At 38.7% G+C, this 12,566-nt stretch overlaps 1 protein-coding gene across 1 annotated transcript in view; it reads right to left on the bottom strand.

Annotated features, from left to right (window-relative positions):
- The window catches only part of LOC120539458 (cystine/glutamate transporter-like), a 92,183-nt gene that overhangs the window by 27,455 nt on the left and 52,162 nt on the right, over positions 1–12,566 (bottom strand). Inside the window, exons 5-6 of the mRNA XM_039769531.1 lie at positions 11,157–11,256; positions 10,398–10,442 (exon numbers count right to left, since the gene is read on the bottom strand). Coding sequence (XP_039625465.1) covers positions 10,398–10,442; positions 11,157–11,256 — 145 coding nt within the window. The remainder of the gene's footprint in view (positions 1–10,397; positions 10,443–11,156; positions 11,257–12,566) is intronic.

The following is a 12,566-nucleotide window of genomic DNA, read 5'->3' as shown; positions in this document are numbered from 1 at the left end:
GGATGCACTGTATATTTAAAACACACTTCAATGCAATTTCATATTCCAGTACAGAGGTTCATCCTGGCAAAAATGGGCATCAGGTGGAAAAAACCTTGTATTCTGTTGTAATTCCAATTATGCTCAATTTGAAATTTGTGTAGAGGATACTGGGCTTAAAAGTAGAAGGATGATTAATAAATAAATTCAATTTGATTATAGGCCTATTACCGGTAATATGTCGAGAAAAACAAGAATTAAAAGAGTTATAAAATGCTGAAGGTAAAGAAAACATGTCTTTGAGTTTACCCCTGCTTCAAACATTTTTTTTTATTTAATCTTTTTGTTGTCATTAAAGTGCTATTTGGTATTTTGTGTTATTGATTTTGTTATTGTTTTCAATATTTCTACATTTAATTTATTGAACATTATTTAGTTTAATTATTAATTTTCTGTGTTTTCTTGTCTATCTATCATTGACTAGTAGAAGTACCCAGTGTTGCCCAGGTATATTTGCATAATGGGAAAGCAAATATTGATGAGCTTTTTAACACTAGAATTACCAGAGCCTACGAAAAACCTTGTAGATCTGGCCCACCTTAAATCCGTTCACACCTCTCTATCAGCATCCTTTGTCCTCTAAATGTGCCGATAAAGACAAGCTGCAAGCAGCTGGCTATTTCATCCCCCACCAACTTAGAACATGCACAAACTCCTAGCTCATGTCTTGATTGATTATCTGGGAGTGAAGTGGAGTTTTAGAGTGGAAATAATAGATCATTATTTGGAACACACGCATTTCATGTGTGTTCCGTTTCTACACTAATCTGTGTAAACACATTTTTAAAACAGAATAAACTAGGACTAGTACTAGTACTAGTAAAATAGTAACCTTTTTTTTCCACTTTTATTCCCTCTAAATCACAATCACGATACATACAAGTGCCCCAACCCCCACCCAGGGATCTGACGCAGTTAGTTTTTATTTGAAACTGGAAATAACTGGAGATGTGAGTGGTGCTTTGAGACAATGGAAAGGATGCAACATTATTCATATTCATTCGCATAACATCTTGCGGTTTGTAATCAGTGACCACATGTTTTTTTTCCCCCGATCTTGCCAGTCCCCACATTTTGCTGTATGCTGTTTCGTTTGTACTCCAGGATATGCAGTGGAAAGAATAGTATAGAGCAGTAACTTCAGCGCTATACGAAATCATCAGATTCAAATGTTAACAGTTCACATACACACAAGGATCGTCCTGACTCAGTTTACTTTCCCAGGGAAAGTGGCTCTCTGGAACAGAAGCTTGACGATGTTGAATCCTCCTTTTCTTTTTCCATCGCCTTTTCTAGTAAGATGCAATGATGAAGTTTCTCTGCAAGCTGAGCCATGAACACTCTTCTTTTCTCAGTGACCCTGTGCATGCCTTGCACAGAACGTGTGAGTTGATCACCACCAGCATGTTGTAGCACACAGCAACTGGCCACCTGCATGTTCTTGGAGTGCACTGAATAAGACTCTAAGTAACAGCGCCAGCATAAATTTACACCCGATCTGATGCTGTTTGTTTTCAAATAATATTGCATTAGTGTGATAATATTTTCACATACTGTATATTGTCTCTTTCTTTCAGGTGTGTAATAGAAACCACATCATAGAGAGAAGTGTGTACACTGTAACAGGTACACACGTAAATGTAGGAAGGATGATCCATGCATGTGTGTGTGAAGTGTTAACATTTGAATCTGATGATTGCATATAGCACTGAACTTACTGCTCTGTACTATTCTGTCCTCTGCATCTCCTGGAGTACAAAAGAAACAGCATACAGCAACATGTGGAGAAAAAAAACCACGCGGTCACTGATTACAAACCGCAAGATGAAAGAAAGAGACAATATATGTGAAAACATCATTGCACTAATGCAATATCATTTGAAAACAAACAGTGTCAGATCGTGTTTGAATATACGCCCGATCTGACGCTGTTCGGTTTCAAATAATATTGCATGTACTGTGCGTTGATCCTGCTGCACTGAATAAGCTCACGCCTTCTGTAACAGCGCCTCAAACGGACATAAAATTTATAAATTGGTATGCACTGTCAGTTAATGAGATCATTATATTTTCATGTGGTATGCTCCTTTTAAAACAATTGAGACTGCAATTAACATGAACAAGTGTCCTTATAACTGTTATTTTTAAGATCCATAACACACAGACAGACAGAGCACTGCGTAATAGAGAGAGAGAGACAGACAGCAAGGCAGAGAAGTCACTAGATATATGAATAAACAGGGAAGGCACTGTATCTATACTAATAAAAGGCAAAGCCCTCACTGATTGACTGACTGACTCACTGACTGACTCATCACTAATTCTCCAGCTTCCCGTGTAGGTAGAAGGCTGAAATTTGGCAGGCTCGTTCCTTACAGCTTACTTACAAAAGCTAGGCAGGTTTCATTTTGAAATTCTACACGTAACGGTCATAAAATACTTATGTACATATATACGGCCATAGCCTGCAGCTTGGTCGCCGTGTGAGGCGGAGTTGCGTCCCTCATCGTCACGCCTCCCATGTAATTGAGTGCCTGCCCATATAAGGCCATCCATCAGCGGCAATCCAATAGACACGCTGCCGCTAAATATTTGCGGGTGAAGGACTGTGCTAATGCAAACGATAGTGTTTGGCACAAACTCAGCGAAAGTGCGAGAGAAACTTTTAAGTGCTGGGTCTTAGCTAACATTAAATAAAGCCGTGGACATCGCAAGAGAGCGGCTCACGTGAACTGACTGTGAACGCAGTGCGTAGAGAACAAGGAAGAGCTCCAAAGAGCGCTGAACAAAAACGTATTACACAATTGAGAAGGCAGCAAAAGAATATAAAGCGAGTGACTCATACAAGCATATTCATAAGTGCAGCTACTGCGTAAACAAAGCACGGTGTAAACCAGAAGTTTAAATGAAGTTTATAGACACGCTGCCGCTGGCGTTTGTCATGCCTACGACGAATACGATATTCGCAAGATACAAGTTTAATGAGAGGACGCAGGGTATAAACGAGACTTTTGATCAATTTGCAACTAAATTAAAATTGCTGATGAAGGACTGTGCTTATGCAAACGAAGATGAGATGGTCAGGGATAGAATAGCGTTTGGCACAAACTCAGCAAAATTGCGACAGAAACTTTTAAGTGCCAGATCTGGGCAAACATTAAATAATTGCTGGTGAAGGACTGTGCTTATGCAAACGAATAGAAAGCAAATGTTACGTTATTTTTAAAATGTTTCCTTTTCTTTTTCATAACTTCTTCAACAAACTTCTTCTCCTCTGCGAAGCGCGGGTATTTTGCTAGTAATAGATATACAAAAAACAGCTAAGAGGATAGATATATAGATAGATAGGAAGGAAAGGCACTATATGATAGGCAGACAGGGAAGCACCTATATAATAATAAAAGTACTGTTATTACTACTGTATATAGATAGACAGAGTTCAGGCAGGCAGACAGGCAGACAGGCAGAGCAGCGAAGGTTAAAAAGAAAAAAAAAACACTTTCTCCTCATCGGGGAATCTAACTCGTGTCTCTGAGGCACGGCAAGCCTGCTGCGCCCTGAGTCAGCAAATCTTACCGCTACACCACGGAAGCTGCTGTATCATTCTTGAACCTTTTGTTAAAGTGTTTATTTGATCTTTAGACTTCAGGCTTCACACATTTTATAGTTTATGCCTACATTTTGTAACATTTATTACTAAAATATGAAAAAGTTTCTGTTTTAACAATGTTTTTACACAGATTACTGTAGAAACGGAAACATACATGAAATGCGTGTGTTCCAAATAACGATCTTTTATTTCCACTCTAAAACTCCACTTCACTCCCATATAATCAATGAAGGGCATAAGCTGGGAGAAGTTCGTACACGTTCTAAGTCGGTGGGGGGATGGAATAGCCAGCTGCTTGCAGCTTGTCTTTATCGGCACATTTAGAGGACAAAGGACACTGGTGGAAAGGTGTGAACGGTTTTAAGGTGGGCCGGAGTTTTTTCGCAGGCTCTGGTATTAAATGTTGACCTTTATATTATTCTGTATCATTATAGCTTTACTCTTTCACATATAATAGTGATATGGGGGTGCAATGTTTTGCTTTTTTTTTGTTCTTCATTTCACCTTGTTAGTTTTCGCATACCCCTTGGGGTCAGAGCGCAGTGTCAGCCATTGTACAGCACCCCTGGAGCAATTGCAGGTTAAGGGCCTTGCTCAAGGGCCCAGCAGAGTAGGATCTCTTTTGGCAGTGATGGGGACTTAAACCGGCAACCTCCGGGATACCAGTGCAGATCCTTAGCCTCAGAGCCACCACTTTGAACAATATGGAGCAAGACACCACTGTCCTTTTCTTGGGATCTGAATATCACTCCATTGGTTATGTATAATTTAACTTCACAAAATATGGGTAGATTAGTGAGACAGTTTCCTTTTGTGACACTAACCTTTTTGTCCATACAATTTAGCAACTTCAAAACTCATTAAAATAAGTATTCTGGAGTTTTAAAAGTTTTTAGGAGGGTTGAAAAACATTTCCCCTTAAAATTTTGACAACACCTTATACCTCTTTTTGATCCGTACATTTTCAGAAAAAGGTCTAGATCAGGATTCCCCAACTCCAGTCCTGAAGAGCTACTGTGGCTGCAGGTTTTCATTCTAACAATTTTCTTAATTAGTGACCAGATTTTGCTGCTTATTAACTCTTTGCCTTAATTTTAATTGATGCACAATTTAAGACTCAGGCCCCTTAATTATTTCTTTTTTCCAAACAAGACACAAAATGAACCAATACATAAATAACAACCTGCATCCATCACACAATAACTGAAAATAAAGAAAGGTGAAGACCTCAGTAATGATGATCTGCTCAGGCCCTCAAAGAATTTTGACAGCCCTCTTAAAAAAGAAAATCAACAGTTTTGGAAATGTCTTGCATGGCAGAATTAGCGCCATGCAATTAAATAACGGGTTTAATTAGCAACAAGAATTGCCTTTAAATTATGAAACTGAATGTGAAGTTGGTTGGAGGCCCCAACTTAGTTGGTCATCTGTTGGCTCACTTCACATTAAATTTATGTTTAGGTGCCATTTAAGGAAAAAAGAATTCATTTAGTAGTCAGAATCTCAAGAAAAGACAATTAAAATAAAAGGAAATGGTTAATTACCAGCAAAAACTGGTCACTAATTAAGAAAAGAGTTAGAATGAAAACTTGCAGCCACAGTGGCTCTCCAGGGGCCTCATTTATAACGCCGTGCATAGAATTTGCACTATAACATGACATAAGCACAAAAGCAGAAATGTGCATGCGCACAAAAAAATCCAGATGCATAAATCTGTGCGAACGCCAGCTTCCACTTTCTTCTGCTACATTAATCCCGGTCAGCATGAAAATTAACGCACGTGCAAGCGCCTGCTGGCTCACCCCAACTCCTCCGAGAATTACGCCTCTTTGAATATGCAAATCAATATAAAAAGCCTTTAAGCTCAGTGTTCTGTGAAAAGGCAATGGCAAAAGGCAAAGGAAAACGTACTATTTGTTGGTTTAAACAGTGGGATAAACAACAAAAGGAAGTTGATCGAGTGACATAGCGTGTCGGAGAAACTCAAAAGCTCAAGTTCACAAAGTCGCACAGTGCTTGAAATTAAAAAGAAGTTGTCACATTTCAAAGTCGCCGTGAAAAGGCGAGTCGTAGCCCACCGTCCAAGTGTCATATGAAGCCTCATTAGGGTACAGAGAAAAAAAAAGGCACAAAGTGGGAAAAAAAACATGAAATGTCAACTTTAATCTCGAAATTTCCACTTCAATCACATAGTTTATTTTGTCATTAAAGTAGAACATCATAAACTTCATCTTAAAATCATTTAATTTACTTTTAGTTTCTCAAATCCCATCGTAACTAAAGTAGCACATTAAATGCTTTGTTTTGTATTTGATCTTCTATGTGCTCTATGTGTGTGAATCACTACGTACTTCCAGGCAATCTCTTCCTCCGACAGGGCACAGAATCCATTACATTCGTAATATTACAGCTCTATGAGTAATTAAAATACAGGTAGTCTCCAGGTTACGGACATCCGACCTACGTCATACGAACGGTGCCGCAGCTGTGACGCATGCACCTCAGTAACTGCCGCTCCGTCTTTGGTCTGGGGATGCTGCAAGCGGTGGCTGGAGGGAGGCTGGAGGGAGACGATTTCGCTGCTTGTGCAGTGTAGTGTCCCTCGGCCGGCTGTCAGCAGCAAGCGGTTTCACTGCCTACCCACCACACATGGCTGCCCCATTCGTTCTAGATGGGCTAGGGTAATGCTGCAAGCGGTGACCAAGTTGTGGCTGAATGGAGGCCATTGAGGGTGAACAGGGCGGCGGGGGTTGTAGTGTGCCTCAGATGGCTGCATGTTGAATGGGGGTGGTGGTGTTGCAGACGTTGCAGGCAGCATGCTGTAGTGGAGGTGACTGTGAGGTGGGCTGGTGATGAACCGCCCATCGCTGCCCCCATTTGTTCTCAATAGCAAGCCTGCTTGTACTGTTACGCACATAGCAGGAAGTTGTCTCTTGTCAGAACTGGTTGGCCCAGATCTAATTATGCAAATCCAGATTGTCTGGATGACTTTGATTTATGTAGGGACGATTCCAGTTCAGCGCAAAGACGATTCGTCATGTCTTCAGTTCTCACACTTCTCGATGGTCTGGGATTTTTTGGGTGATTTTCTATGTAATAAACTGAATAAATTATAGCGCAATGAAAATTGCATAATTATATCTGGCCCACCCTATACATCAGACATGCTGAGGACGGGTGCCTTCCTGCTGTGATAGTGTGTACAGTGCTGTGCAGAAGAGCTCATCATAACCATTTGTCTTCATCCTTCAAGAAAGTCTCTGAAACACAAATCTGATGCAAGTGCTGGTGATACAGTAAAGAAGACAAAAACCATCACCATTGAAAATAAAGTAGAAATAATAAAAATGTCAGAAAGAGGTGAAACTCCATCATTCATTGGCAGAGCACTTGGTTACAGTCGGTCAACAATAGCATTTATTCAAATAATGTACCTGTTCCAACTTACATACAAATTCAACTTAAGTACAAACCAACAGTCCCTATCTCATATGCAAACCAGGGACTGCCTGTGCTGAGATGTATAGGTGTTATTATTTTCATGATGATAGGAGTTAAAGAATGTTATCAAACATTGGAACACGGTGGCGCAGTGATTGTTCATGTCTCACGCTAGATGCTTGCTGCGCCATGAGCGACCTTTGATGAAATACTTTATTGTAGCAGTACTCTCTTTTTCAAATGTACAAACCTCCAATTCCTGTCCTTCCTTTTCTTTCTCCAAATACGCAATCATCACACAATCAGCTCTGTAATAGACGTTAAGCCATCTGTAAGCTTAGAACGCCAATTCTTCAAAACTTTTAAAGGAACATTGAAATACAGTTAGGTCCATAAATATTTGGACAAAGACAACTTTTTTCTAATTTTGGTGCTGTACATTACCACAATAAATTTTAAATGAAACATCTCACATGCAGTTGAAGTGCAGACTTTCAGCTTTAATTCAGTGGGTTGAACAAAAAGATTGCATAAAAATGTGAGGCAACTAAAGCACTTTTTTAACACAATCCCTTCATTTCAGGGGCTCAAAAGTAATTGGACAATTGACTCAAAGGCTATTTCATGGGCAGGTGTGGGCAAGTCCGTGGTTATGTCATTATCAATTAAGCAGATAAAAGGCCTGGAGTTGATTTAAGGTGTGGTGCTTGCATGTGTAAGATTTTGCTGTGAACAGACAACATGCGGTCAAAGAAGCTCTCCATGCAGGTGAAAGAAGCCATCCTTAAGCTGCAAAAACAGAAAAAAAACATCCAAGAAATTGCTACAATATTACGAGTGGCAAGTTTGGTACATCCTGAGAAAGAAAGCAAGCACTAGTGAACTCAGCAACACAAAAAGACCTGGACGTCCATGGAAGACAACAGTGGTGGATGATCGCAGAATCATTTCCATGGTGAAGAGAAACCCCTTCACAACAGCCAACCAAGTGAACAACACTCTCCAGGGGGTAGGCGTATCGATATCCATGTCTACCATAAAGAGAAGACTGCATGAAAGTAAATACAGAAGATGCACTGCAAGGTGCAAGCCACTCATAAGCCTCGAGAATAGAAAGGCTAGATTGTACTTTGCTAAAGAACATCTAAAAAAGCCAGCACAGTTCTGGAAAAACATTCTTTGGACAGATGAAACCAAGATCAATCTCTACCAGAATGATGGCAAGAAAAAAGTATGGAGAAGGCGTGGAACAGCTCATTATCCAAAGGATACCATATCATCTGTAAAAAACGGGGGAGGCAGTGTGATGGCTTGGGCGTGCATGGATGCCAGTGGCACTGGGACACTAGTGTTTATTGATGATGTGACACAGGACAGAAGCAGCTGAATTAATTCTGAGGTGTTCAGAGACATACTGCCTGCTCAAATCCAGCTAAATGTAGTCAAATTGATTGAGCGGCATTTCATGATACAGATGGACAATGACCCAAAACAACCCAGGAGTTTATTAAAGCAAAGAAGTGGAAAATTCCTGAATGTCCAAGTCAGTCACCTGATCTTAACCCAATTGAGCATTCATTTCACTTGTTGAAGATTAAACTTCGGACAGAAAGCCCACAAACAAATAGCCACTGAAAGCTGCTGCAGTAAAGGCCTGGCAGAGCATTAAAAAGGAGGAAACCCAGGTGATGTCCATGAGTTCAAGACTTCAGGCTGTCATTGCCAGCAAAGGGTTTTCAACCAAGTATTAGAAAAGAACATTTTATTTCCAGTTATTTAATTTGTCCAATTACTTTTCAGCCCCTGAAATGAAGGGATTGTGTTAAAAAATGCTTTAGTTGCCTCACATTTTTATGCAATCGTTTTGTTCAACCCACTGAATTAAAGCTGAAAGTCTGCACTTCAACTGCATCTGCGTTGTTTCATATCAAATTCATTGTGCTAACGTACAGAACCAAAATTAGAAAAATGTTGTCTCTGTCCAAATATTTATGGCCCTAACTGTATCTTCATAACACATGTTTGATTATTCTATCCATCTATCCTTCCAGTGTTCCAGCAAGAATACAGTGCGAGGCAGGAACAATTCGTGAACGGAGCGCCAGCGCCTCGCTAGTGCTGCAGCACCATGTCCTCACATGTTTAATTATTAAGAATATAGATATTTTAAATGAAGTTAAAGTTTTATCTGTATAATGTAATAAACATGTTTTGTTGCATTTCATCTTAAAATTGATATTGTCATCATATGTAAATACGTGCTTTATAACGTGGCTCAGGTTGTGCAATATTATACTGTAACTGTATCGCAAGTTTACAGTGAGGTAGTTGTACTGTTTTTGAACTGCGAGGTCAGTACAGGAAAGGCTCTGAAGCGTTTGCCGTGAGAGCATGGCTGAGGCAGTGTGTGCTTGATGCTGTATACCGATAATTCTCTTTCCAATCAGCTGCTGTACAGCTGTGATTCCCCACTCAGATACAGTGATATAAATACTCCGAGTGGTGCAGTGAGAGTAATATGGAAAAAGATGATCCGCTGTGGCAACTCCTAATGGGAGCAGCTGAAAGAAGAAGAAGAAGGTGCAGTGAGAGTAATAACGCTAAAGCAGCTATTGTATTTAGAATAGTTTTGCCATTCTGTGTACCATTATATTGTTACAGGTTGATTACAATCAGGTGCCTTAAATTTATGAACAATATGCAGTTAATTTCAGTGTATTTGATAAAGCAGCCATCGTGGATGTGGATCTAAGAAAGAAAGGGTAACCACACAGGTACAGTAGCACTGCTTTGATGCTGGGTGCCGATAGTCTGCAAAACCGAGTGCAGAACTTATGCATGCCAGGGTATGAGCTACCGTGGAAATGTGCGAGGCTTTACGCCAAGTTTAGGTTTTATACATAGCAATTTGAGTGTGGAAACGTTCGCATGTAACATTTTTTGGAGACCCCTGGTCTAGATAAAAATAAACTGTCTTTTGTAAATTCAGCATAGCCAAATTAAACCCAGGATGAGACACAAATGCGTAGTCTTAAATAAGATCCTACTTTGGCTGGTGGCAGAAAACCGTGTGCATGTTGATAAAAGGTCCTCCCATCAATTCATAAAAACATTTTCATCCATTTTTGATTGTCAGACAAACAGCTTACAAGTTTAGCCTATATAGCTTAATTAAATAAGTCCATGAATTTTAAACTTTAGATGACTGACAAAATGATTGTCTCCATATACCTTGGAGCTAAATTGTTAACAACTCATATCCTCATTACAACCACTTCCTGAGATATAGGTGACATAACTGCAATACCTTTTAGGATTGATGACTTCTTCTGTGACAAAATTCAAGATATACCTGTTAAAAAAAGTAGAATTCTATTACAGTATAATAATAAGATCAACAACTGCCTTCAGATCTAATGTTCATGCCAGAACAGACACAATGGGACAAGTCACAACACTTGCTGCACCATTAAGAATTTTAATTTCACAAATTTACACATGTATGAATGAAAGAATAGAAAATTAACAGGAAGCTTAAAAAACTGAAAAGACAACATGAGTCATGAACAATGATACTGAATTTGTTAACGTCATTTCTAGTAAGCATCAACACATGGGTTCCATTGTTATCCGTAGTGGGTTATTTCAACACGTGAACTGTTGTAGCGTGTTAATTGAACTGAGCTAAGTACAGCAGTTGTTCATTTCAGGATCATTTACCTACAATTTAGCAAATTTGGCACTTTACAGCATACATAGACTACTCATGAGAACAGGCCATTCAGCAGGTTAATCCATATTCATGCATTTTTTGCAAAATCATCAGGATTTGAAGATCTCTAAAGTCCTATCGACTATTACACTACTTGATCCCAGTTCCCATATTATACAAATCTCTATAACATGGACTGACCTTTTTTCAGTCTTAAATCTCAGACACAAACTCAAGAGATTCTAAAACTATAAGCACCAAGACTACATAATCCAGAATGAATTTACCAGAGTTATGTATACAAGGCAAAGAAAAGACATTAACGACAAAAAGAGAGATAAAAAGGTTACTGACCATCCTGAATAGGCGTACAGTCCTGTATAAACAGCTAAAGGTATCTTGTCCAGTGTTAAGGAACTGGCATCAAAAGCATTGTGAAAATTTTCAGTTTGCCCTGCAAAGATGAAAATACAAACACAAGGAAACATTTTTAGAGTAGACTAGTAGGTCGAAAGATCAATAAAATAACATTTCTGCACATACGCCATAATTCATCTTTTGAAAACTGGAGGCTGAACTGCTATTTCTAAAGATTAACTAATGCACCGGTCTCTTTAAAGTAGAAAAATCTACTGGGAATTTTCAAAGTGGTGAGGCAAATTAGCTTAATTATTTTTATTGGAGAGGCAAGCAGGGAAACGTTTTGGTTGGGGGACTACACATTATGCTGATGCTCTCTGATAATATTGTTTTTATCAGTACTGTATGCTGCTGCTGAAGTATGTGAATTTCCCCTTGGGGATTAATAAAGTATCTGTCTATCTATCTCTATCTAATGCTCAATATACTGCTTGATCTTTGAACATCTAGAATAGCGATCCCACATATATTTAAGCTAGAGCTTAAAGTTTTCTCCCCGAATAATCTACATAACCCATATCACAATGTTGGATAGCTGTCAGAATTTTACTCAAATGTTGATACTCAGTTCTTCTCATTTTGTGCTCTATGGCATAAAATTATCAACCTACCATTTTTCCCTCAAGCCAAGGAGTTTGCACAGTATATTGCATGTTATACACTCAGTGACGTTTGCTTTGTATTGTTTGTTAATTGTATAGATGGCCTTTGCTAAATGTTAACTTACCTATAGAACCATAACATTAAAAAAATAAATAAAGGAAACATTTTAAAAACATTTTTGGAGTAAAAACTCTGGAAATCCCTGTTGTAAATGCTACATTACTTCAACAATAAAGCCAGTCATAAAATATTTATTTAAAAGTCTCCAGTTACTAGGCTGCAGGCCCCATTGTTATATTCCCTTTAGATAAGATGAACAGAAACACTCTGTTTTTAATGATTTCATTATTTAATAAAGACATGTACAGGTATGTTACGGTGCTGTTTGATTTATCAGTTCTTAAATATACTGTACTAATTGCATTAAAGATTTTTATTCATAATGGTTGTGACTTTTTATCATATTGAGGAGCATAAATATGAGATTCACGTAAGAACAGCTAGTTATAATATGAATTCATTGTCAAACCTGTAAAGTGGTGTAAACCAGTTAACACAGCTTTTGCAAATAATTTTAATCTGGAATTAGAACTTGAGATATCTTTGGGCTCTAAGCAAGACAGTGTTCACCCACACCACCTCACTTTAACAACCTAATAAATCCAGGCAACTAGTCAAACAAATACTACATAAATCATACTTAAGTTACATACATTTAAAATAAAACTGAGATTCTTCTGT

This window comes from Polypterus senegalus, chromosome 11, assembly GCF_016835505.1.
Source record: "Polypterus senegalus isolate Bchr_013 chromosome 11, ASM1683550v1, whole genome shotgun sequence".
Classification (NCBI taxonomy): domain Eukaryota; kingdom Metazoa; phylum Chordata; class Cladistia; order Polypteriformes; family Polypteridae; genus Polypterus; species Polypterus senegalus.
This window is presented reverse-complemented; position numbering and strand designations above follow the sequence as displayed.